Source organism: Taudactylus pleione, unplaced genomic scaffold, assembly GCF_031769625.1.
Source record: "Taudactylus pleione unplaced genomic scaffold, aTauple2 ptg000065l, whole genome shotgun sequence".
NCBI classification, from domain to species: Eukaryota; Metazoa; Chordata; class Amphibia; order Anura; family Myobatrachidae; genus Taudactylus; species Taudactylus pleione.
The window spans coordinates 4,537,480-4,559,814 of NW_028284467.1; the positions used below are offsets into that span (position 1 = coordinate 4,537,480).

The 22,335-nt window shown below is 44.9% G+C and overlaps 1 protein-coding gene across 1 annotated transcript in view; it reads right to left on the bottom strand.

The window, feature by feature from the left end:
* Window positions 1-363: 363 nt before the first annotated feature.
* The window catches only part of DCTN2 (dynactin subunit 2), a 65,697-nt gene continuing 43,725 nt past the window's right edge, over window positions 364-22,335 (bottom strand). The window contains exons 12-14 of the mRNA XM_088465903.1: window positions 14,277-14,379; window positions 11,490-11,581; window positions 364-1,023 (exon numbers count right to left, since the gene is read on the bottom strand). Of these exons, the coding sequence (XP_088322029.1) occupies window positions 937-1,023; window positions 11,490-11,581; window positions 14,277-14,379 (282 nt within the window). The 3' untranslated portion in view covers window positions 364-936. The remainder of the gene's footprint in view (window positions 1,024-11,489; window positions 11,582-14,276; window positions 14,380-22,335) is intronic.

The following is a 22,335-nucleotide window of genomic DNA, read 5'->3' on the forward strand; positions in this document are numbered from 1 at the left end:
TCTGCAGACACAAGTCTATAACAAACTTTCTATGGTAAAAATAGAAAAAGTAACTTACTTTTACTGAAGATAAATGCCATTTGTTTTAAAACTATTAGAACACAAGAATAACCGGTGTTCCATTTGTACATAATGCCAGAATGAAAGGGGTAAATCATTTTAAGAATAAGCTTTTCTTGAACAAAAAAAAAACAGCAATATTATGATTTATAGTTAGATTTCCCTTTACTACTGAATTATTAATTCCTAGTAACACATCCTTTTGAAGACCATGGAAACTTGTGAATATATGTATACATGTAAGCAATAATATAATGCCCTCTTTACGTGTTGCATTATAAATAAATAAACATCACATAACAATTGTTTTACAAATATTATTTTATGTAAGAAGGAGCAGTAAGAGGCCATCAAGTTTCAAGATATTTATCATTGTAATTTCCGTACGTTTATTTTCAGATAGGACAATTAGTGTAGAACAGCTTCCCTCAAGCCAGAAACATTGTTATAGTAATTTCAGTGTTTTGTTCAGATTTATACTGATCTGCACCAGAGGGTTTAACAGAAACAACATACAGATATAAATAAAAATACGAAGAGTTCTCTCGTCCCCCGGTTCTGCCTGTACCAACATGCAAACGCAACACCTTGAAAAATGCTATAATTCCCAAGAGCTTGGACCTTCGTAAAAGCACCTGATACAATAGGCGCAGTAGGGTCCCGTGCATGAATGGGTACAGGAGAAGCCTCTAAGCATACTCAGGGGAAAAAGCAGAAGGATGGGTAAAACTAAATGTTAACAAGACTATATATATACACAATGGTAAAACCTTCCTTTTAGCAAAGGGGAATTTGGAGTAGTTTCATAGTGCAGTGTTTGCAGGAATTTGTTTCTTGCAGTTTAGGGGATTGAGGTGTGTAAAGACAAATTGCAGCTCATTTGCTCAGTTTCTTTATTCTGGAGTCAATACTAGAAAAGTTGTCCTCCACTGTAGCTAAATTCTCCTTCATGGCCTTCTGGACCTGTAGACAAAAACGAACATTAGTATTTCAAGCATGATATGCTAGATAAAATGCAAGGGAGTAACAGCACCTAGTGTATTGGGGTATACATCTTACCTTGCACTAGAGAATAAAAGAAAGTGACCTCCGAAATACCAGAGAATACAGAATTTGTTTTGCATTCATAACATTTCATTGGTTTTCAAAACAAAAAAAGGACTATAACAAAAACAGCAAATAAAAACAAATACATTGTATGTGTGGTGGGCGGCAGGAGAACACTATAATATCCATCCAAAAGCAACATGTCTCTTGCAGCATACATATACCAGATCAGGCATACAAACACACACGGTGCTCGCTAGTCCGTAGGATTGATCAGTTCATGGAAGGACCATACTTTTTGTGAGAGTACCATTTCTGGGCGGTGACCATGCGATCACACACACACACACCTGTTCCGTCCTGTGGGAGTGCCGTGGCTTGTAAGCCAAATTCCCTGCTCTAGAATAGTGTGTGGATGGAGGCGGTACGCCTGTTTTAGATGGGCCTTTTGCGCCCAGCAAGGGTGAGAACGGAAAAACAATGGTAGGTTTCCACATGCGGTGGCAGGGATCTGCAGTATACACAGATGGACTCTCGCATTAGCGTAAGGAAGTTAGTAGGCTGCCGAGGCCGAACGCAGAAGCAGCTATGTGACACTAGTAAGGTGACAGCTAGCAGGAAGCACAGTAATTGGGGAGGGGACAGATCACTGCACTGCTATATGAGGATTCTAAGGTGTGGAAGAAATCTAGGCAGTGATCAGAAGAAATTTGGCCTCAAAGCGTCTGGAGAGTTATGTAGCTCAGCTGTAATGTTTTCCATGCAATAAATAAAAAATATACCGTCATGGGTAGCTAAATAATATGGGTGTTCCAAACCCTTTAAAGAGAGGGCAGTGGAGTTATAATTTAATAGGAGGCTATTGTGATTCTGTCTGTCTGTCTACAGTTACGGCCAAAAGTTTTGAGAATGACACAAGTATTGGTTTTCACAAAGTTTGCTGCTTCAGTGTTTTTAGGCCTTTTTGTCAGATGTTACTATGGTATACTGAAGTAAAATTACAAGCATTTCATAAGTGTCAAAGGCTTTTATTGACAATTACATTAAGTTTATGCAGAGCGTCAATATTTGCAGTGTTGACCCTTCTTTTTCAAGACCTCTGCAATTCGCCCTGGCAAGCTGTCAATCAAATTCTGGGCCACATACTGACTAATAGCCGCCCATTCTTGCCTAACCAATGCTTGGAGTTTGTCAGAATTTGTGGGTTTTTCTTTGTCCACCCTCCTCTTGAGGATTGACCACAAGTTTTCAATGGGATTAAGGTCTGGGGGAGTTTCCTGGCCATGGACCCAAAATTTTGATGTTTTGTTGCCCGAGCCACTTACTTAAACACTTTTGCTTTATGGCAAGGTGCTCCATCAGGCTGGAAAAGGCATTGTTAGTCACCAAACTGTTCTTGGATGGTTGGGAGAAGTTGCTCTTGGAGGATCTTCTGGTACTATTCTTTATTCATGGCTGTATTCTTAGCCAAGGGAGTGGGCTACCTCACAATTTTGCCTGAGAAGCAACCCCACACATGAATGGTCTCAGGATGCATTACTGTTGGCATGACAGGACTGATGGTAGCGCTCACCTTTCCTTCTCCGGACAAGCGTTTTTCCAGATGCCCCAAACAATCTGAAAGGGGATTCATCAGAGAAAATAACTTTACCCCAGTCCTCAGCAGTCCAATCCCTGTACCTTTTGCAGAATTATCAGTCTTACCCTGATGTTTTTCCTGGAGAGAAGTGGCTTCTTTGCTGCCTTTCTTGACACCAGGCCATCCTCCAGAAGTCTTTGCCTCATTGTGCATGAAGATGCACTCACTCCTGCCTGCTGCCATTCCTGAGAAAGCTCTGCATTGGTGGTGCCTCGATCCCGCAGCTGAATCAACTTTAGGAGACGGTCCTGGCTCTTGCTGGACGTTCTTAGGCGCCCTGCAGCCTTCTTCACAACTATTGAACCTCTCTCCTTGAAGTTCTTGATGATCCGATAAATGGTTGATGTAGGTGCAATCTTACTAGCAGCAAAATCCTTGCCTGTGAAGCCCTCTTTGTGCAAAGCAATGATGACTGCACGTTTCCTTGCTGGTAACCATGGTTAACAGTGGAAAAAGGATTTCAAGAGCCACCCTCCTTTAAAAGCTTCCAGTCTGTTATTCTAACTCAATCAGCATGACAGTGATCTCCAGCCTTGTCCTCATGAACACTCTCACCTGTGTTAATGAGAGAATCACTGGGCTCGATTCAATTCAATGCAAATTGAATAGCGCCGGAAATGAGCTCCTGGAGCTATTCAATTCAGCGCGCTGCTAAACCCGACTAAGGATTTCTTCTCGCATCCCTCCTGGGATGCGAGCAGAATTCCGACAAAAGTACAGGCGCAATGCTGTTTTCTGCCCTTAGCGCGGCGGAAACATCATCGCGCCGGGAAGTTTAGTCGGAGAATGCCCGTTCTCACGACTAAACACCCCGTTTAAGGTGCGAGGGGCAGGAGAACGGGCATTCCCACCTAAAAGCACGCAAAGTTGAATAGCTCCGGGAGCTCCTTCCGGGCGCTATTCATTCGCGTTAAATTGAATCGAGCACACTGACATGATGTCAGCTGGTCCTTTTGTGACAGGGTTGAAATGTAATAGAAATGTTTTTGGGATTAAGTTCATTGTTATGGCAAAGAGGGACTTTGCAATGAATTGTCATGAAGAGTGATCAGATGAATTGCAATCTGGAGTATATGCAAATTGTCATCATAAAAACAGAGGCAGCAGACACTGTGAAAACCAATACTTGTGTCATTCTCAAAACTTTTGCCCATGGCTGTATACTCTTGAGAAATAACAGAATGAAAGTAGAATTAACAATTTATTTACAGGGCCTGGGAGAGAATAACGAAATGCATCCTCAGATATTATAATATCACAGCCACACCTCATTTCAAAGTTATGATACAGAGTCACTTGCTGCACACAATTATTATAAAGTGAAAAATACAGCACACTTTTTAGATCCTAAGCATTTATCCATTCAGGCATTTTTGGAAGGTAAGACGAACAGAAATTCAAAAATTGAAGTAAAGATAAGCAAAATATAGTTCAAAATATTAGTCACACAAACTGGCCCTAAGCATTCCTTAGTCACACAGCAGAATGTCGTCCCCGCTCTGTCTAGTCTATAAATTTGACAAAATGCAAACATACAAATACAGCGCAAATGTCAGAATGAAGACGCAAAGGTAGAACTTGGAATCAAAGACGCTTCCCACATCTATGGCCTGCTCCACAATGAAACGATTAGTATAAAAATAAGAGTTATGGTATAAACGTACCTTTGTTAACTCTTTCTTTGAGGTCCATGGGGTCCACAGCAAATACCTTGGAGTATGTGGTTGGGAGTGATCCAGGCACCAAACAGTTAAAACAAGCTCTCAGCTCCCAAGATACACTGGGTCTTCCCCACATATACCCCTCCCCTGGCTACAGGCAGTTAGTATGTTACCAAGCCCAAGCAGGAGAAGGCAAAGGAAAGAAGGAAGAACCCTTGTTCTCTAGAACCATTCTCTCACAGAAGAGGGAAATTACAGAGATACAAAAGATTACCCAATAACACCAGGTGCGTTAGGGTGGGTGTCCTGTGGACCCCATGGACCTCAAAGAAAAAAAGTTAACAAAAAAGGTGTACCATAACTTTTATTTTCTTCTTTGGGGTCCATAGCAAATACGTTGGGGGATGTCCCAAAGCAGTTCCCCTAAGGGCGGAGACGCTCCTGTGTCTCAGAAGAAAGGAGAATCCTACGCCCGAAGGAAGCATCCTGAGAGGCAAAGGTGTCAAATGCATAGAACTTGACAAAAGTGTGGACGGAAGACCATGTGGCTGCCTTGCACAACTGTTCCGTAGAGGCAGCCAAGCGAGCCGCCCACGAAGGTCCCACTAACCATGTAGAATGCGCAGTTACTGAGTCTGGCACCACCAGATCGGCTTGTGTGTATGCCTGAGAAATTGCCATACGAAGCCATCTGGCCAGAGTCTGCTTATTGGCTGGCCAGCCACGCTAATGACAGCCATACAGCACAAAAAGAATCAGACTTCCTCAAGTTGCTGGTGCAATCCACGTAAATACGTAGCACACGGACAACATCCAGAGAAGCCTCACCTACAGAGGAGGCCTGAAGTCTGAAAAGCTGGGACCACAATTTCTTCATTTATATGAAAATGAGATACCACATTAGAAAGGTATCCCGCTTTGGTACAAAGTACAGCTCTATCCCGATGGAATATCAAAATGGGAGAGCAGAAGAAAAGAGCTGGCAAATCAAAGATCCTACGAGCAGAGGCGATAGCCAGAAGAAACACTATCTTTGCTGTCAACCACTTGAGGTCTACTGATTTCAGGGGTTCAAATGGGGGAGCCTGTAAGAAAGCCCTGAGAACTAATGACAAATCCCACGGGGCTACTGGGGGAACAAAGGACGCCTGAACACTCAGAACACCCTGAAAAAATGTCCTTACATCAGGCAGCGGAGCGATCTTCCGCTGAAACCCAGACCAAAAGTGCAGAAGAAACCTGAACTCTCAGGGTGACCAGACTGAGACCCTGCTCTAAACCAGTCTGAAGAAAAGAAAGCACTCTAGAGACCCTAAACACCTTAGGGTCATATCTTTTCAGTGCACACCAATGAAAAAATGAGTCCCAAATTCTATAATAAATGCGGGCAGAGGAAGGTTTTCGTGCCCTCAACATTGTCCGTATTACAGAATCAGAAAAACCCTTTGTCTTTAGGACAGAGGCCTCAAGAGTCATGCCGTCAAAGACAGAGTAGGAAGATTCGGGTAAAAGCAGGGACCCTGTATCAACAGGTCTGGCTTTAGCGGAAAAGGCCACGGAGTGTCTATGGAGAGACTCTGTAGATCGGTGAACCAATGACGTCTGGGCCTAGCAGGAGCCATCAGAATTACCGTACTGCTTTCCTGCTCGACCTTCCAGATGAACCTGGGAAGAAGAGCCAAAGGCGGAAATACACACGCTAGTCTGAAATTCCACCTCACTGCCAGAGCGTCTACAAATTTGGCCATCGGATCCCTGGTCCTGGACCCGTACCTGGGCACCATGTGGTTGTATATAGGAAATGGACCTCAGACTGCACACCCTGAACATACATACATACATATATATATATATATATATATATAAATTTGGAGTTAGTTGAGCACCTGTATTTCTTCTTTTTGTGCACACCCTGTGGTTGTGCCTTGAGGTCTATTTCTGGAGGACCCCATCTATCCACCAGGCTCTGAAATACCTGGGGATGAAGAGCCCACTCTCCGGCGTTTATATCCTACCGACTCTGGAAGTCCGCTTCCCAGTTTAGGACCCCTGGTATGAACACAGCTGATATTGCTGGAAGGTGACATTCTGCCCAGACGAGAATTTTTGATACTTCTGCCATGGTCGCCCCACTCTGTGTGCCTCCCTTATGATTGAGGTAGGCTACCGTGGTGACATTGTCGGATTGTACATGTACAGGCCTGCCCTTCAGTATTCCCTCGGCCGGCACCAGCGCTCTGAATACTGCCCTCAGTTCTAGGACATTTACAGACAGAAAACCCTCTGCCTTCGTCCATCTTCCCTGAAAAGTGTGCTGACCTGTCACCGCCCCCCAGCCATGAAGGTTGGCATCGGTCGTGAGGAGTGCTCAATCTGGAATCCAAAATGGGCGACCCTGGCTGAGACGGCACGTCCGCAACCACCACAACAGGGACAACCGAACCTCTAGTGAGAGATTGATCATCTGAGATTTTATTGAGCGGTACTCCCTGTTCCAGAGCAAGAGGATCAACTGCTGCAATGGTCTGGAGTGAAACTGTGCATATTCCACCATGCTGAAGGTGGACACATTCGACCCCAGCACACGCATTGCTGAAAGCAGATACCAGCCTGTTGTGAAGCAATTTGCGTATCCGCAACTGAAGGGCCGCAATCTTGTCCTCCAGCAGATATATTCTCTGCGCCAAGGAGTCCAGGCGTGCCCCCAAATGTACCATCTGCTGCACTGGAAGAAGTGATGACTTCCAATTTATGATCCAGCCGTGACTGTGCAGACAGGAAACTGTCAGTCCAAGATGATACTGCAACTCCTGTGGAGACTGCCCCAATAACAGGAGATCGTCCAGGTATGGCAGAATTCTGACGCCCTGGCGCATGAGACAGGCCATCAATACTGCCATAACCTTGGTAAACACCTGAGGGGCTGTTGATAAACCAAAAGGCAGTGTCTGAAACTGGAAGTGTTTCTCCCCACAGCAAACCGCAGAAACTGCTGTTGGGATGGTGTAATTGGTATATGCAGATATCCATCCTGCATATCCAAGGATACCATGAAATTCCCCTGCTCCATTGCCAACACAATCGACCGCAATGTTTCCATTCGAAAGCTGGGCAACCGAATAAATGTGTTGAGCCCTCTTAGGTTCAAAATAGGCCGGTAGGACCCAGATCAGGTTGGAATAATAACCTTTCCTGTAGCCGATTCCCTGGAACTGGGATAATCACGCCTGACATTAGCAGGGATTGTATATCCTGTTGGAGGGCCAAGGCCTTTGTAGAACCCAGTGCCCAAGTTATGCAAAAGAACCTTTGGGGAGACTTCTCCAGAATGTCAGGGCGTATCCCCGGGAGACTACTTCCCGAACCCAGGCGTCTGTTGTCGTGAGATGCCAGGTGTCTGAAAACTGAAGAAGCCAGCCTCCTACCCAGGGATCCCCCAGGGGGAGGCCCGCCCGTCAGGCCACAGGCTTATCCTGGGACCTGAAAGCCGGACGTTTGTTAGGCCAGGGTTTCTTAGATAGTGGTTTTCTGCTAGAACTGGTTCTAGATGAGGACTGACCTCTAACCTTCCCCTGTGGCCGAAAGGACGACCCTTTAGGTCTGGCAACAGATGCTGAGGGTAGACCAGCCATTTGAGAGGTTGCCACTGACGTCGGAATTTCCCGTTTAGTACACTCCTCTGACGGAAAAGGGTATAAGGCCGCAACCTTTTTAGTAAGATGGAACTTCCTATCCGGAGCATTCCATGCTTCCCCCATAAGTTCCGACAAGTGTTCAGATTTGGGAAATTCAGCCTTCACCACTCTCTGGTGCTTAAATACAGGCGCCTTTCTTTGCAGTGGCTTTCCCTCATCTATGCTCAACACAGCTTTGACCACCCTAATTATAAAAGGGACATCTGCTGCTGGAAAATGATCCCCATCCTCTCCAGAGAGAGATTCTTGAGAGGAATCATGCGCCTCCTCACCCTCATCAGAGGACGTACCGGAGTCTGTGGCCTGGCCTGGTGCGAGGCCGAACGCCATCTGGTCTTTGGCTGCACTAGTCTAGCTGCTTGTAGCGGTTGCTGAAAAGCTGCTGAAGATGAAGCCATACCCTGACCAGAGTGCGCATACATGTCCATCCAGGATTGAAGCATAGGGGGCATAAACATAGCAGGTTGCAGCTGCTGAGGATCTCTCAACACTGGGGCCACCAACTGTTCCACAACCTGTGCCATGATCTGGGAATAAGAAGCCCAAGGGGGTTCTTGTCCAGAGGCTGGAAAGTTTGACTGATGTGGCGACTCCTTAAAACAGTGACCACATAATCCATTTTGTATGAAATCCTGTGGGGATAACCCCGCTTTGCAGGCCATACATGACAGCAGCAGCCTCTGCCACCTGTCTTTCACAGTCTTTTGACATAACAATGATTCTTTATGCAAAACTCTGAGCAAACGTCACAATGTCCCACCCCAACTACCCCACACACCTGTAGTAGAGTGTTATAAGGAGAAACAGCAGTGATAGGTTAACAGACTGACAAGTTATATAGACATAAAAGGCAGTACCATACACAGCAGCTTTCAAAGTCACATGCAATGTATAATATATCCCCTCATAGGAGTATATGCATTTTAAGCTCTTAGTCCACTACAAACAGCCTCGGGCCTAGTAGGATATAGAGCTCTGTATGACCAGTCACCGTGGGAGAGGCATACAGGGAGACTGACCCATCCACCTGAGTGTACAGCCACCGAGAGCACCTGAGACTGGTCTCTGGCTGACTCATATAGAGGGAGGCTGGGAGGAGCAACCCAGACGCGGGAACCTTAAAGTGGGCATGAGGATTCAGGGAGGGGCCGCCGGGGGAGAGCGAACCTCCCCTATGCTGTATGGATCCACCCGGCTCACTGACATGGCCGCCGCCACTGAACCTCCGGCTGTCAGGAATCCGTCAAGTCCCGGTGGTCTAGTGTGGGAGGCAGTCTACCTGGCTCCTCACTACAGCGTTCTCCTGGCCAGTCTCCACCAACGGAGGACGGACCGCCACGTAGCTCCGGCGTCAGCCGAAACCACTCTTACCTGCATCCCAGTTGCAGTCTTAGGGCACTGTGCCTCTGCCAAAATCACTGGCTTTACACCAGTGTTGCGGCGCTGGTGGGGGTAGATGGAGCAGGCGACCGGTGCGTCCCGTCAGACCCTTAGCTGCTTCCGGTTCCCCATCCACAGCACGCGCCGCTTGCTCAAAAAAAAAGAAAAAATAAGAGAAACTGGTCTCTGGGACTGCTCCTGCAGTCCCACTGTCAATGAGTTGCCTTCTTGCACCAAACAGAACAACTGACTGCCTGTAGCCGGGGGCGGGGTATATGTGGGGAGGACCCAGTGCATCCTGGGAGCTGAGAGCTTGTTTTAACTGTTTGGTGCCTGTATCACTCCAACCACATACCCCAACGTATTTGCTGTGGAACCCATGGACCCCGAAGAAGAAAAAGTGGTTCTCAAACTCGGTCATCAGGACCCCACACAGTTCACTTTTTCCAGGTCACCCAGCAGTAGCACAGGTGTATTCATTACTCACAAATTTTAAAAGATCCACAGGTGGAGCTATTTATTTCACTTGTGATTCTGTGAGGAGACATGGAAAACATGTACTGTTTGGGGTCCTGAGGACAGAGTTTGAGAACCTGTGGTATAAAATGTCACAGCTACTTTGCTGATCTCTAGTTGCAAGGTATAGATTCAGGGCATTTCATCAGGTAGCTGACATCAATGAGGAACTGGGATTTAAACCCCACTCCAAGTTAAAACGAACATATTTTAAAAATGCAGGCGCTATGACCATGGCAGCTCCTGCTTTTATCGTTCTTGACCTGACTGGTTTCTGTAATGCAGTGGAGGGGGCACAAGTGAACGTAAAGTGAAGGGACAGATTTGGCAGAGGAGTTTCTCACATGCTGTCTGACATCTGATGTGTATAACAGCTTGACGTGTCTATTAACACTGGGAGGAAGGAACTAGACAGATACTGAGGGACTTTAGATTCATTAATTTTTCCCTCACTCTACACCGAGGTGTACAGCAATGGAGGAAGAGAATAAAAAGTAATTACGAACTGGAGGACAGAATACACACAGCATCTGCCTAATCCCCAGCCTTTTATATAACAGTTGTGGCATAAGAAACTGCTGTGCTGGTAGTGTATGGGATGCTGAGAATTGGCAGGCAGCAGTAATTACAGTTATAGCAATATGCCGATCAGCATAAGGGAGCGGCATGTTTCTAATGCAGATGTGACCTCTCTACACCCGTGATGGAGACCTTGGAGACTGATACGGCCTGGTCTCCAATGGGTTTGATCCTTTCTGCCTCCAACTGTACTGGTCTGGTCTCACTCAGCGGCTGGTAGACTGCTTAGCGTTTGTCTTTGTAATTGCTGTTTGTTAGCTGTAACAGATGTCTGGAGCCAACAGAGTCACCATACGAAGTCAGCACACCTGCAAAGCTATTTACACAAGGGACAATTCATTTCTGGAGGACAATGGGCTAGTGCCCTACCTATACACTAGCTCCGATATTGGATCATATATTTTTACATTGTCTATTATATTTATTAGTGCCCAGACAGGCAGGGCTCATTTTCTCCAAGTTCAAATATAGCCCCAGGTGTGGCACTTCACATACAGTATACACTAGGAACATTATAATAAAGCAAACTGTACTGAACCATACAACGAGCACAAAGAGTTCAGTACCATAGTCTATGTAGAAGAGAAAGCAGAAGAAATGTTAGAAAGTGGGTTATTGGGAACAAGTAAAATATTAAAAAAAAAAAGTTACAAATTAGTATGGCATTTATAAATAATAGATCAGGTAGCCAGGTGTCAGAATGTACTGAGCAGAAGAGTTTCCAAGCAATCAATTGTACTTTCCTTGCAGTTATTTTTAGATAAACCTTTAGAAGCATCCTGATAATTCAATAGCGCTTTTAAAAAAAATAAAAAAAATCAATTCCACAAATGGCAAATGGTTCAGCAGCCACTCTGCTCTGTCACTGACACCAATGGAAGAAGGTATGTCCACAAGGTAGTACATACATACCATAGCTAGAGCACTGGTGTTGTCCTTCAGGGAATTGGCAATCATCTGCTGGGTAGTGTCCAAATGGGTGAGCAGCTGCCCAAACTGCATGGCTGAAAATCACAGGAATTTCAATATATTATGCCAGTTCAATATATTCAGAATGTACCCATTACCCATGCCCAGAAAGTGGCAATTTAGTGGGCTAAATTCATGTACTTGAGAGTGCAGCCAAATAAGCTGCTAGGCACTATTGAGGTCACGGAAGAACTTTGTGAATTGATATCTGAATGTTGGTTCAGCCCACAAAATGACTGACACTACTGCATAGAGGCGATGGGTACACTATAAAGTGACAAACAACTCACATATACAGCCATGACCAAAAGTTTTGAGAATGACACAAGTATTGGTTTTCACAAAGTTTGCTGCTTCAGTGTTTTCAGACCTTTTTGTCAGATGTTACTATGGTATACTGAAGTAAAATTACAAGCATTTCATAAGTGTCAAAGGCTTTTATTGACAATTACATTAAGTTTATGCAAAGAGTCAATATTTGCAGTGTTGACCCTTCTTTTTCAAGACCTCTGCAATTAGCCCTGGCATGCTGTCAATCAAATTCTGGGCCACATACTGACTGATGGCCGCCTATTCTTGTCTAATCAATGCTTGGACTTTGTCAGAATGTGTGGGTTTTTGTTTGTCCACCCACCTCTTGAGGATTGACCACACGTTGTCAATGGGTTTAAGATCTGGGGAGTTTCCTGGCCATGGACCCAAAATTTAGATGTTTTGTTCCCCGAGCCACTTAGTTTTCACTTTTGCCTTATGGCAAGGTGCTCCATCATGCTGTAAAAAGCATTGTTTGTCACCAAACTGTTCTTGGATGGTTGGGAGAAGTTGCTCTTGGAGGATATTTTGGTACCATTCTTTATTCATGGCTGTGTTCTTAGGCAAAATTGTGAGTGATCCCACTCCCTTGGCTGAGAAGCAACCTCACACATGAATGGTCTCAGGATGCTTTACTGTTGGCATGACACAGGACAAAGACATTTGTGAAAACCAATACTCATTCTCAAAACTTTCGGCCATGGCTGTACTAAAGAACAGCTCAATAGTTAATAATGCAGACTTCAATAAAGCAGGGACTGTAGTGTATGATGCTAGGTGGCCGATGACTGAAAAGGTAATAGTAAGCTGCACAGGAAACATTAAAGCACTTACCAACAAATAAAAAATGCTGACTAAGCAGTATTTTCTTATCACCTACCGTTTAAATCCATATAATCAGCTAGAATAACGACTATAGGAAATGGCATGTTATACGGATGCATCTTCATTTCCAATGCAATCTCAGAGTTAAAGTAAAGAGTGGTGTACTGTAATGACTACACTTTGTGATGGGCTTACATTCTACAGCCCTTTTAGATAGAAATAAGGGTGTGAAAGGATTAAAGGATGCCCAAAGGATCAATAACTGAAAAGGAGTCACCTACTGTACAGTCTCCTTTTGTGGGTTAGATAAATACGCTTATTACTGTATAATGCACCTAAATACCTCCTTCCTCATGACTAATTACAATGATTTCCAAAATAAACCAATTGAACCGCAATAAAAGGCCGAATATAACTCAAGGAACATAATTCTACTGATCTCACTGGGAAATAAAATGTCACTTGAAATTAATATACACCAAAAGGATGCCAAACTGGAGGACATCCAGGTACAGCACCCAAGTGCAAAATGGATGGATTTTATCCAATCAAAACTTATGTGGAGGCATCGGCTGTATAGTTCTACTCCTATAGAAATAGCTAGCTTTCAAAGCCATTGCGGATAGTCATACCTAAGTTCATTATGCACACTAACAGTACTTATCAAGAATACGAAGAATACGAAATGGCCTTCAGGGTCTACAGTTTTACATATACATAGAGATATAGATGTACCCACATAAATTTAGCCGGTTTGCGCGTTATACAGCTTTCTAGGCATTACTCGGTAGCGCCGAGCGTCTTTTCGTGAAACTTTTTCCCTTAAAATGAGTCTTATTCGCGAGTGTATCTGTATGCAAAATGCTACGTTACAGTGTCACAATTGCTGACACTAACGTAGAATTTCACATGCAGATACACCTGCAGTCACACACAGAATATAGGCATGCCGCACATCATTTTAATCAGCAGAAGCTGCTTTGCAAATGAGATGCATTTGAAGGGAAAAAAGTTGCATGAAAAGACGCTTGGCGCTACAGAGTCACGCGGCGCTCATGCGCTACATGTAACGCAAATTGTAGCACACAGAGATTAGAGGTGGACACATTTGTATACATATACAATTACACTTTAAAAAATAAAAAATACATAAAGCATTTGAATTGAATATGACCATAGGCCTTGTGTGTGTACCGCAAACACTTTTCATAGATGTACTACGCTCTATTTATTCATATAATTTATTTATTTTCGCAGGAGTAAAAGCTAGTGCCAGATCACCAGACTTGCTTGGCATACCCTGCAAATTTTGCAGAACTGACCTAGACTTCTTGCTTGACACCCCCCCCCCCCACCACAAATAAATTTATTTATGTAAGATATTTTAAGATCTTAAAAATATTTAAATAGGTTTAGTCCAGGAAATGCAGGTTTTCATGGAACGTTTTGCACAAAGCGAAATCAACTACTTCCTTGGATTATATTTAGCCTTCAATTCCAGGCATTTTACAAGAAAGGTTTAGTACATAACACATCTAACACAAAAAACTGCAGACTGTGTAAATTAGTAAATTTTTGGAGACCGATCATTACCTTGCTCATGAAGCTGTTTTAATGCCACCAGTCTCTGAACAACTTGGGGCAGTGTGCCAGACATAGAATCCCACTTCTGAACAACGTCATAGAGTTGATGCACCTGAAACGAGATCAGGACGTGTACATTTCTAAATTAATGAAATAGTTGGCAAATGTCTGTAGATTAAAAAAAACATTAAAACAAATTATAAACTTTCAAAATGTCCAACATTGTTCTAAACACAAAATTATTCAAATGTTAAATCTACTAAAAATTATTTTTTAGCAGAACGGTTGGAGTAGTAGTTTAATTCCTTTAAGGCCATATCTGGGTGGAGTTTGTACGTTCGCCTGTGATTGCGTGGGTTTCCTACGGGTGCTCAAATTTCCTTCCAAACTCCCAAAACATACTGGTAGGTTAACTGGGTTCTATCAAAAAATTAATCTTAGTGTATAGGTATGTGTGTATGTGGTAGGGAATATAGATTTTAAGCTCCACTGGTGTAGGGAATAATCAGATATTCTCTCTAAAGTGCTACAAAATGTGTGTGCGATCTATAAATAGCTGTTAAGAAATACAGTTCCAAAAAACTGGTAAGTGCAAAAAATATCTATTTACATTGAATAAAAAATAATTTCAAAAGGTGATGGTGAATGCAAAGTATGGGCATTGAATAAAAGGAGATTTATGTACTTATCTGCTAAATACTTTTCTTAGGAGTCCATGGGGAACACAGGCTTTATACTGGTTATAGATGGCGAGCTGGAGCTGGGCACCAAATGGTTAAGGGGCCCATTTATCATTATATATTTGCGGCTTAGTCCCCGAAAACACCCGGAGATTGCCCCCGCAGCTAACACCATCTGAAGAGGGCGTTAGCCTGTTGCAGCCTATGGGCTACACCTCGCATAATTAGCCAGGAGAGGGTTCCCCCAGCCACACATGTGCAGTCAGCAGGACTGCGCATGCGCAGAAGCCTCGGCAGCTCTGTCCCTGCATGTGCCGGATGATACGTTCCGGTGCTATGATTGCATCTTGCAATGCGATTATGGGCGGTAATGTCATGCTCAAATCGCATTGCAAATACGATTAATAAATAGAGCCTTAACTCTTTCCCCAGCAGCCCAGGCTCCCTCTCCCCTATACCTCGCCCCTGGCCTAGAGGTCCAGTTAAGTTAACAAGCCCAAGGCATAGAGGAAGACGAAGTCGAAGGAAGACAGGCACACGCTTAGTTCAAATACACAGTTGAGGCAAAAAGTGGAACAGATGACAGATGCAAAAAGAACCTGCAAGCTAGGTGCATCCAGGTGGGCGTCCTGTGTCCCCATGGACTCATATATATATAAAAAAAAAAAAAAAAAGATTTAACTGGTAAGAACATAAATCTCTCTATCATCAATGGGAGACACGTGAACAGCTTTGGGACGTCCCAGTGTAAAGCCTAAGGGAGGGAATGCTCCTGAGAAATGTATAGGCAGAAAAGAACCTGAGAAATGTATAGGCAGAAGACCACGTGGCCGTTTAACAAAGCTGCTCTACAGATGCCCTGTCTAGCTGCCCAAAAAGTTCCCATTGTTCGGGTGAAAGCACACACCAAGACAGAGACATGTTGCGCAATGTAAGCTTGGCAGATAGTGAAACGGAGACATCTGGCAAGCCTAGTTTGTGAATGTCATACAGGATTAAGAGGGAGTCCATCTTATTGAAATCTCCTGTCCAGTCTACATAAATCCTGAGGGCACTCACTACATCCAAGGAGGCCAGTTCTGGAGAAGAGTCCAGTACTTAGAACAAAGATTACAATTTGTTGGTTGATGTGAAACCTGGAAACTACCTTAGAGAGGTAGTCAAACCATGTTCGAAGGACAGCCCGATCTGAGTGAAATATAAGAATAGGGGAGCAACAAGCCAATGCGTTTAAGTCAGAAACTCCGGTTGATGCATTGTCCAGCTGAGCTTCAGAATATTGAAAGGCAGTCGGCTCTCCTGAGCCGTCCACCAACCCTGAAACATCAGATGACAAGTCACCACCCCCCACCCCCGAAGACTTTCTTCGGGAGTGAGTAGGACGTAGTCCTGGTTCCAAAAGGGGTGGCCCTTGTCCAGATGGGGCTGGTGGGAGCCACCACGAGATGGAGTAATGAACCTCCCGAGGGAGAGTGAGCACCTGAGACTTCAGAGGGGAGCGAAACTGTGCATACTCTGCCATCTTGAAGGTTGAGACCAGAGAGCCTAAGACTAGTATGCAAGAGTGGTTTGACACTTTACGGCAACCCAAGAAAGAACAAACCTTAGCCAACAAGGACAGAAGCTTGTCCTTTGAAGGGAATACTAGCTGGACTCTGGAATCCAGAAAGGTTCCTAAATGTAGCATCATCTGAGACTGAGTCAAGGTGGATTTCCGCCAATTGATGATCCACCTGTGAGACTGTAGTAAGTACACAGAGTCAAATGTGATCCCTTAGCACCTCCGGGGACTGAGCCAGGGAGAAGTAGAATGTTCAGATAGAATGCTACCCTGACGCCCCTTCATCAGAGATTAGCTGCGCTGACTGCCGTGACCTTTGTGAAAACACGAGGAGCCATGGAAAGTCCAACTGACCATGTCTGAAATTGGAAGCGTTCCTCCCACACCGCAAACCTGAGGAAGCCCTTGTGACTGACCTAGATGGAAATATGCAAATAGGCATCCTGGATATCTAAAGGAGGCCATGAAGTCTCCTAGTTCCAGAGCCAGAATGATGGAGCAAAGAGATTCCATGCAGAACTTCGGAACTCGGGAGGTACCAGTTGAGTGACTTCAGGTTGAAGATGGGTCGGTACGAGCCATCCAGCTACTGAACCAGGAAGAGGTTGGCAAAGAAGCCTGTGCCTCTCTGGAACGGGGATTTTGAATTTGGAGGCCAGAAGGGAGGAAACTACACCACAGATCCAGGCATCCTTCGTGGTCGCCAACCAAGCATTAGAGAAAAGCAGAAGACAGTCTCCCATGCTGGGATTTCCAAGGTGGAGGACCATCCAGTCATGAGGCAGGCTTAGCAGTTGACTTGGTAGCAGGGCGTCTGGAAGACCAGGCCTGTATACCTCTGGACTTTTAGCCCTTTGTGGCAGAAACCTGGAGAAAGACGGAGTTCTGGTCTTAACCTGCAAGTAAAAGGAGCAAAAATTAGAAATTTGCGACCTGGGGGCTGCCACCGAAGGAAAGACAGCAGTCCTGGCCTCTGGCTACCACAGCCACAATCTTGTCCAATTCAGGACCAAAAAGAACCTCTCCAGAAAAGAATAGAGCTTCAGAGCTTTCTTAGAGTCTGCGTCGACGGTCCAGGTCTGAAGCCAGAGGGCTCTCTTGGCTGCCACAGCAGAAGCTGATACTTTAGAGGTTATGACATCAACATCAATGGCTGCATCGCCAAGATAGGAGCCTGCTTCCCTGATATGTTCAACCATCTATAAACAACTCGGTTCTGTGGGTACCAGAACGGAGAGCATCTGCCCAACCTCCAATTGCCTTAGCTACCCAAGCAGATGCCAGGGCTGGGCAGACAATAGCTCCCGCATTAGAGTAAATTGCTTTAAGGAAGGTCTTTATCTTCCCATCAGTCAGATCTTTAAAGGAGGCAGTGTTAGGGATAGGAAGGGTAGCAGATTTGACCAGCCACGCGATGTGAGTATCTAAAGGAGAAGGGGACTCCCATTTGGCCCTGTCCGCCGCTGGGAGCGGATAAAATCAAAGCAATGCGCTTAGACTTTATGCAGCACTTGTTAGAGTGAGCCCATGCCTCCACTAGGAGATCTTCAAGATGAGCAGAAGAAGGAAATTCAGCAGGCACATTCTACTGATGTTTAAATACTGGGGCATCAGACTTTAAAGTCTGGTCAGAGTCATCGATCAAAAGTGCAGATTCAACTGCCTTGATCAGGGTCACAATATGTGGAGTGGAATCCTCTGCAATACAGGAGGTTTAGACATCGGAAATAATAGAGACAGTATACGATGAATTCTCAGAGTCATTAGCAGACGGGTGTAGAATTATCACGTCTGGTCGGCTTGCACTTGGAAGGGCAGTCCTTTTCAAGCATCTTTTGGAGAGATGCCGACACCTGCGCCAAAACCCTGCATCTACAGAGAATGATTGGACCCATGGGAGGTTCTGCAGCAGCGGGTTGCGAATCTACCTGAGCAGGTAGAACACTGGGAACCTCAAAACCATTTACCGAGACTAGCAGGAGGGGTAGGCCTGGGAGCGGACTTATTAATTGTGACATTACCTGTGAAAGTGCGGAAGGCCATGCTGGTTCCGAATTGGAAGCAGAGGCCGAAGGGACCTCCTGTTGCGTAGCAGTGAAACTCCAGACACAGAGACCATCGTGGCCTGGAGCCTTGGAAGGTATGTCAGCGCAGATCCTACAGTTGCACAACACAGGAGTGCCCTCCTCCCCCCCTGGGTGCCTTGCCCTTGGAAGACAAATTAATGTAATTCCAGGAATGTCCCCACACACAAATGTTTAATATAAAAACAGTGGTGTGTAGTAAGAGGCAGAGCACTGAATGTTAGAGCGCCACAAATAAAATTAATAAATAGGGCTATGCAATAAATCTAATGTCAGCATGAATGCCAATAAACAAAATGGTGTTCACAAAGTTTGTCAATGAAATCAATGTAGTCCCTATTGCGATAAAAAGGAAGAGAGTCTGTAAACTAGTAAATCTAAACACTTAGAGGATATAGAAAGTGTAGAGAACAAATAAAGTACTCCTATACACTTTAAACATGCACACAGAAACATTCAATGCATAAGGGGAGTAATACAACGGGCAATTGTTGCTCAGCAACCAAGCCCCAACAGGGGAGTATAACCTGTCTAGCTTGAGTTAGGTATTCAGGGAGGCAGAAGCTCTGGTGTTTCTCTTCGTGTAGCTGAAGGCAGGCAATGTGTTAAAATGGAGAGGGAGAGAGGGGGACCTGGTGTCTAGTGGGTCCCCTTACCTGTCCCCAATGCGACCTGCTGCGGCTCTCCATTTGTGCGCTGGAGCCGGCCAGGGTCACTGACCCAGTCACCAGTGCTCCGGCCGTCGGATCTGGAGGTTGTTGGAGTGGCAGTGAGGGCGTCTCAGACACTGACTCACAGCCTGCTCAAATGATAGTAAATAAAAGAAATAAAAGTAAAATGAGACTGCTTACTAACAGCCCCTGAAAACCTGCCCACTCCATGGGCACCAAACGAAAAACTGGACCTCTGAGCTGGGGGCAAGGAAGAGGGGAGAGGGAGTCTGGGCTAGCCAGCTCCAGCTCACCACTTATACTCAGTGTAAAACCTGTCCCCCCCATGGATGACAAAGAAAATATAATTTATAAGGTTATGGTGAATATAAAGTGTACCAGTGAGTAATGTATACAGTTACAACAAAGTGACAGTGATTCAATGAAATGAAAGTGAGTAAATTGTTGGGGCAGGGAATCTCGCCTGTACCCCATGATTGTTTTCTTCTTAGCTCTTCGCCTAGGTCACATTTTCCCCTTTCTTTCCATTACTTTATTTCCTTTTCATCATCTCTGATCTCCCCTTTCTTCAAAATACCAACCGGAAAATAAATAGGTCTCACCCTAAATTTTAATAGTCTCAATAGAATGCAGGTATTTGGTGCAGTAAACTACGTCAGGCAGATTACAAAAGATTATTACTAAAGAAACTGGAGCACCCAGGGGAATCAAAAATAATTTATTCTTCAGAGATGGGGACTCAATTTCAATTCAAACTTTTCACTAGTGCCAACAAGGCACTCCTGGCAACCTGTGGCTGGTCCAGAGCCATTTAAGTTCTAGCTACAAGTATATGGAATTTGGCCACAGCAAGTAAGAAAAAGCAACATACTCTCTGCCCGGATTGTCCAAAAATCTTTGGACAGCTAATACAGTGGCATAAAGTGGTATTAGGGCATCAGTACTACATAAACATGTGACAGGGCATGCTGGGATGCGTAGTTCCACAGCAGCTGAATGGCTGCATGTTCAATACCATGAATAAAGAATGGTACCAAAACATCCTCCAAGAGCCACTTCTCCCAACCATCCAAGAATAGTTTGGCGACGAACAATGCCTTTTCCAGCATGATGGAGCACCTTGCCACAAGGCTAAAGTGATAACCAAGTGGCTCGGGGAACAAAATATTGAAAATTTGAGTCCATGGCCAGGAAACTTTGGGCCAAATTCATGACCCGAAAAATGCAATGGATCCAAGTTCTCTGAGCATAGACCACCAACGACCAGATTTTATCCCCAAAAAGAAGATAATCCAGTCACATTAAACAAGTTTACAGAAGCTTCCTGGAAAGGTTCAACCAAAGTCACAAATTCAGCCCAAGCCCTCCATAATGGCAAACCATTTCTCCACAGCCTTGCTGAACCAAACTGAAGCTGAAATGGATCTCTGAGCAGCCCCAGCCAGTAGTCACAAAAAGAGTAAGAGGCAGCAGCATTCAGGACTGGAATAGTAGTGGCTTTAGGCAATCGTGCTACTGAGGAATCCACATTAGGTGTATTTTCCCACTTATTCATATTACTTTTGGGAACGAACAGAGAGTTAGCAATCTGAATGTAAAATAAGACTTCTATTTAGACTTAGGTCCTGCTCGCAAGCAGCTTAGTAATTCCGTCTGTGCTGATATAGTAATGTAGCAGGAGACATCACACATCCTGCTGCATTACGTATCCGAGCTGCTGGGTCCAACGCAGCATCGGATACTCTGCAGACCATCGGCCAGCTAAGGTGACCCATGGGGTCACGCAGCCGGCCGTCGCAACTGCAAGGAAGAGGCCAGGAGATCCTGGTCTCTGCCCCCCACAACCCCTCCCCCCAAACGAAAACAGAGGCCATCTATGCCCCCTCCCCCAAATGGCAGACTGTCGATCACTAACAGTCTGCTGCCAGGTTACGTGCGGGCTCGCAGAACAGGTCTGGCGCCTGCGCAGATTGCCGGTCATTAGGAATCTGCGTTCAGCAGTGCACTGACGTGCACTACTGAGTTAGGCCCTTGGTCCATGCCTCCTCAAAGTTATGGAGAACGAGTGCCTATCTTGTAGAATCCTTGTCCAATCAGGAGGACACATGACTGAATAGTGTGCCACCACCTCCTTTTTTTTGGAGAGGGCACTCAGAATTAGACACTCCATTATGAAGTTTCTTGTGCCTAGCACCTGATGAGTTCTCCAAAATTCTACCAAAACAGGAGGAAACTCTGGTCAGACCCAGCATGACTTAGCCAGAATGGTTGTCTTTTGGCATTGCTGAGGAATCGGATGCAAGAAAGTGGAGGACCGGTTCCCTACAACCTGAAGACACACCAGCTTGCTTGAGCACAGGGGCAGATTGTGCTAGATAAGTGGCTGTGCCTTTTCTGGCTGCCCCTTTAAGCAACTTAAAGGTGCATACACACAGGACGATATGCTGTATGAACAATATTGGTGAAAGATTTCCCTTGAACTTTCTGTAGTTCAGGACAAGCTATATTGGATGTACACACTGAAAGATATCTATGATAGATATCGTTCAGTGAAGTAATCATGCCACATCTCTGAACAGGAAATACTTGATGATATCGTCCAAGTTGGCCTGCATGTATGAACGACCAAAGATATCGTTATGGTCCAGTGGGAGCGCGCATCGTTGGTCATTCATTGCATACACACACGGAACGATATATCGTTGAACGATATCATTAATATCGTTCAATGGTCAATCGTCCCATGTATGCACCTAAAGAAGCCCATACATCAGCAATCTAAAAACAAAAAAAAAAACCACTCAGATTCTATGATTCCCCCCCTCCGATTTAAGATTCCCCAATCCACCAATCTGCACCCATACATTACAGATATTTTTCAGCGAATTACAGATCTGCCAAACTTGCAAGGCTCATCACTATTAGTAACGGTTGGCAAATCGGCTGATCGTCTCCATACATTACCAATCTATAGTCCAGATTGATCGCTGAAATTTAACATGTTGGACAACATGATTTAGCGAACCCTCAATCCGATCCCCAGGAGAATTGACAAAATAAAGTTTTCTATTT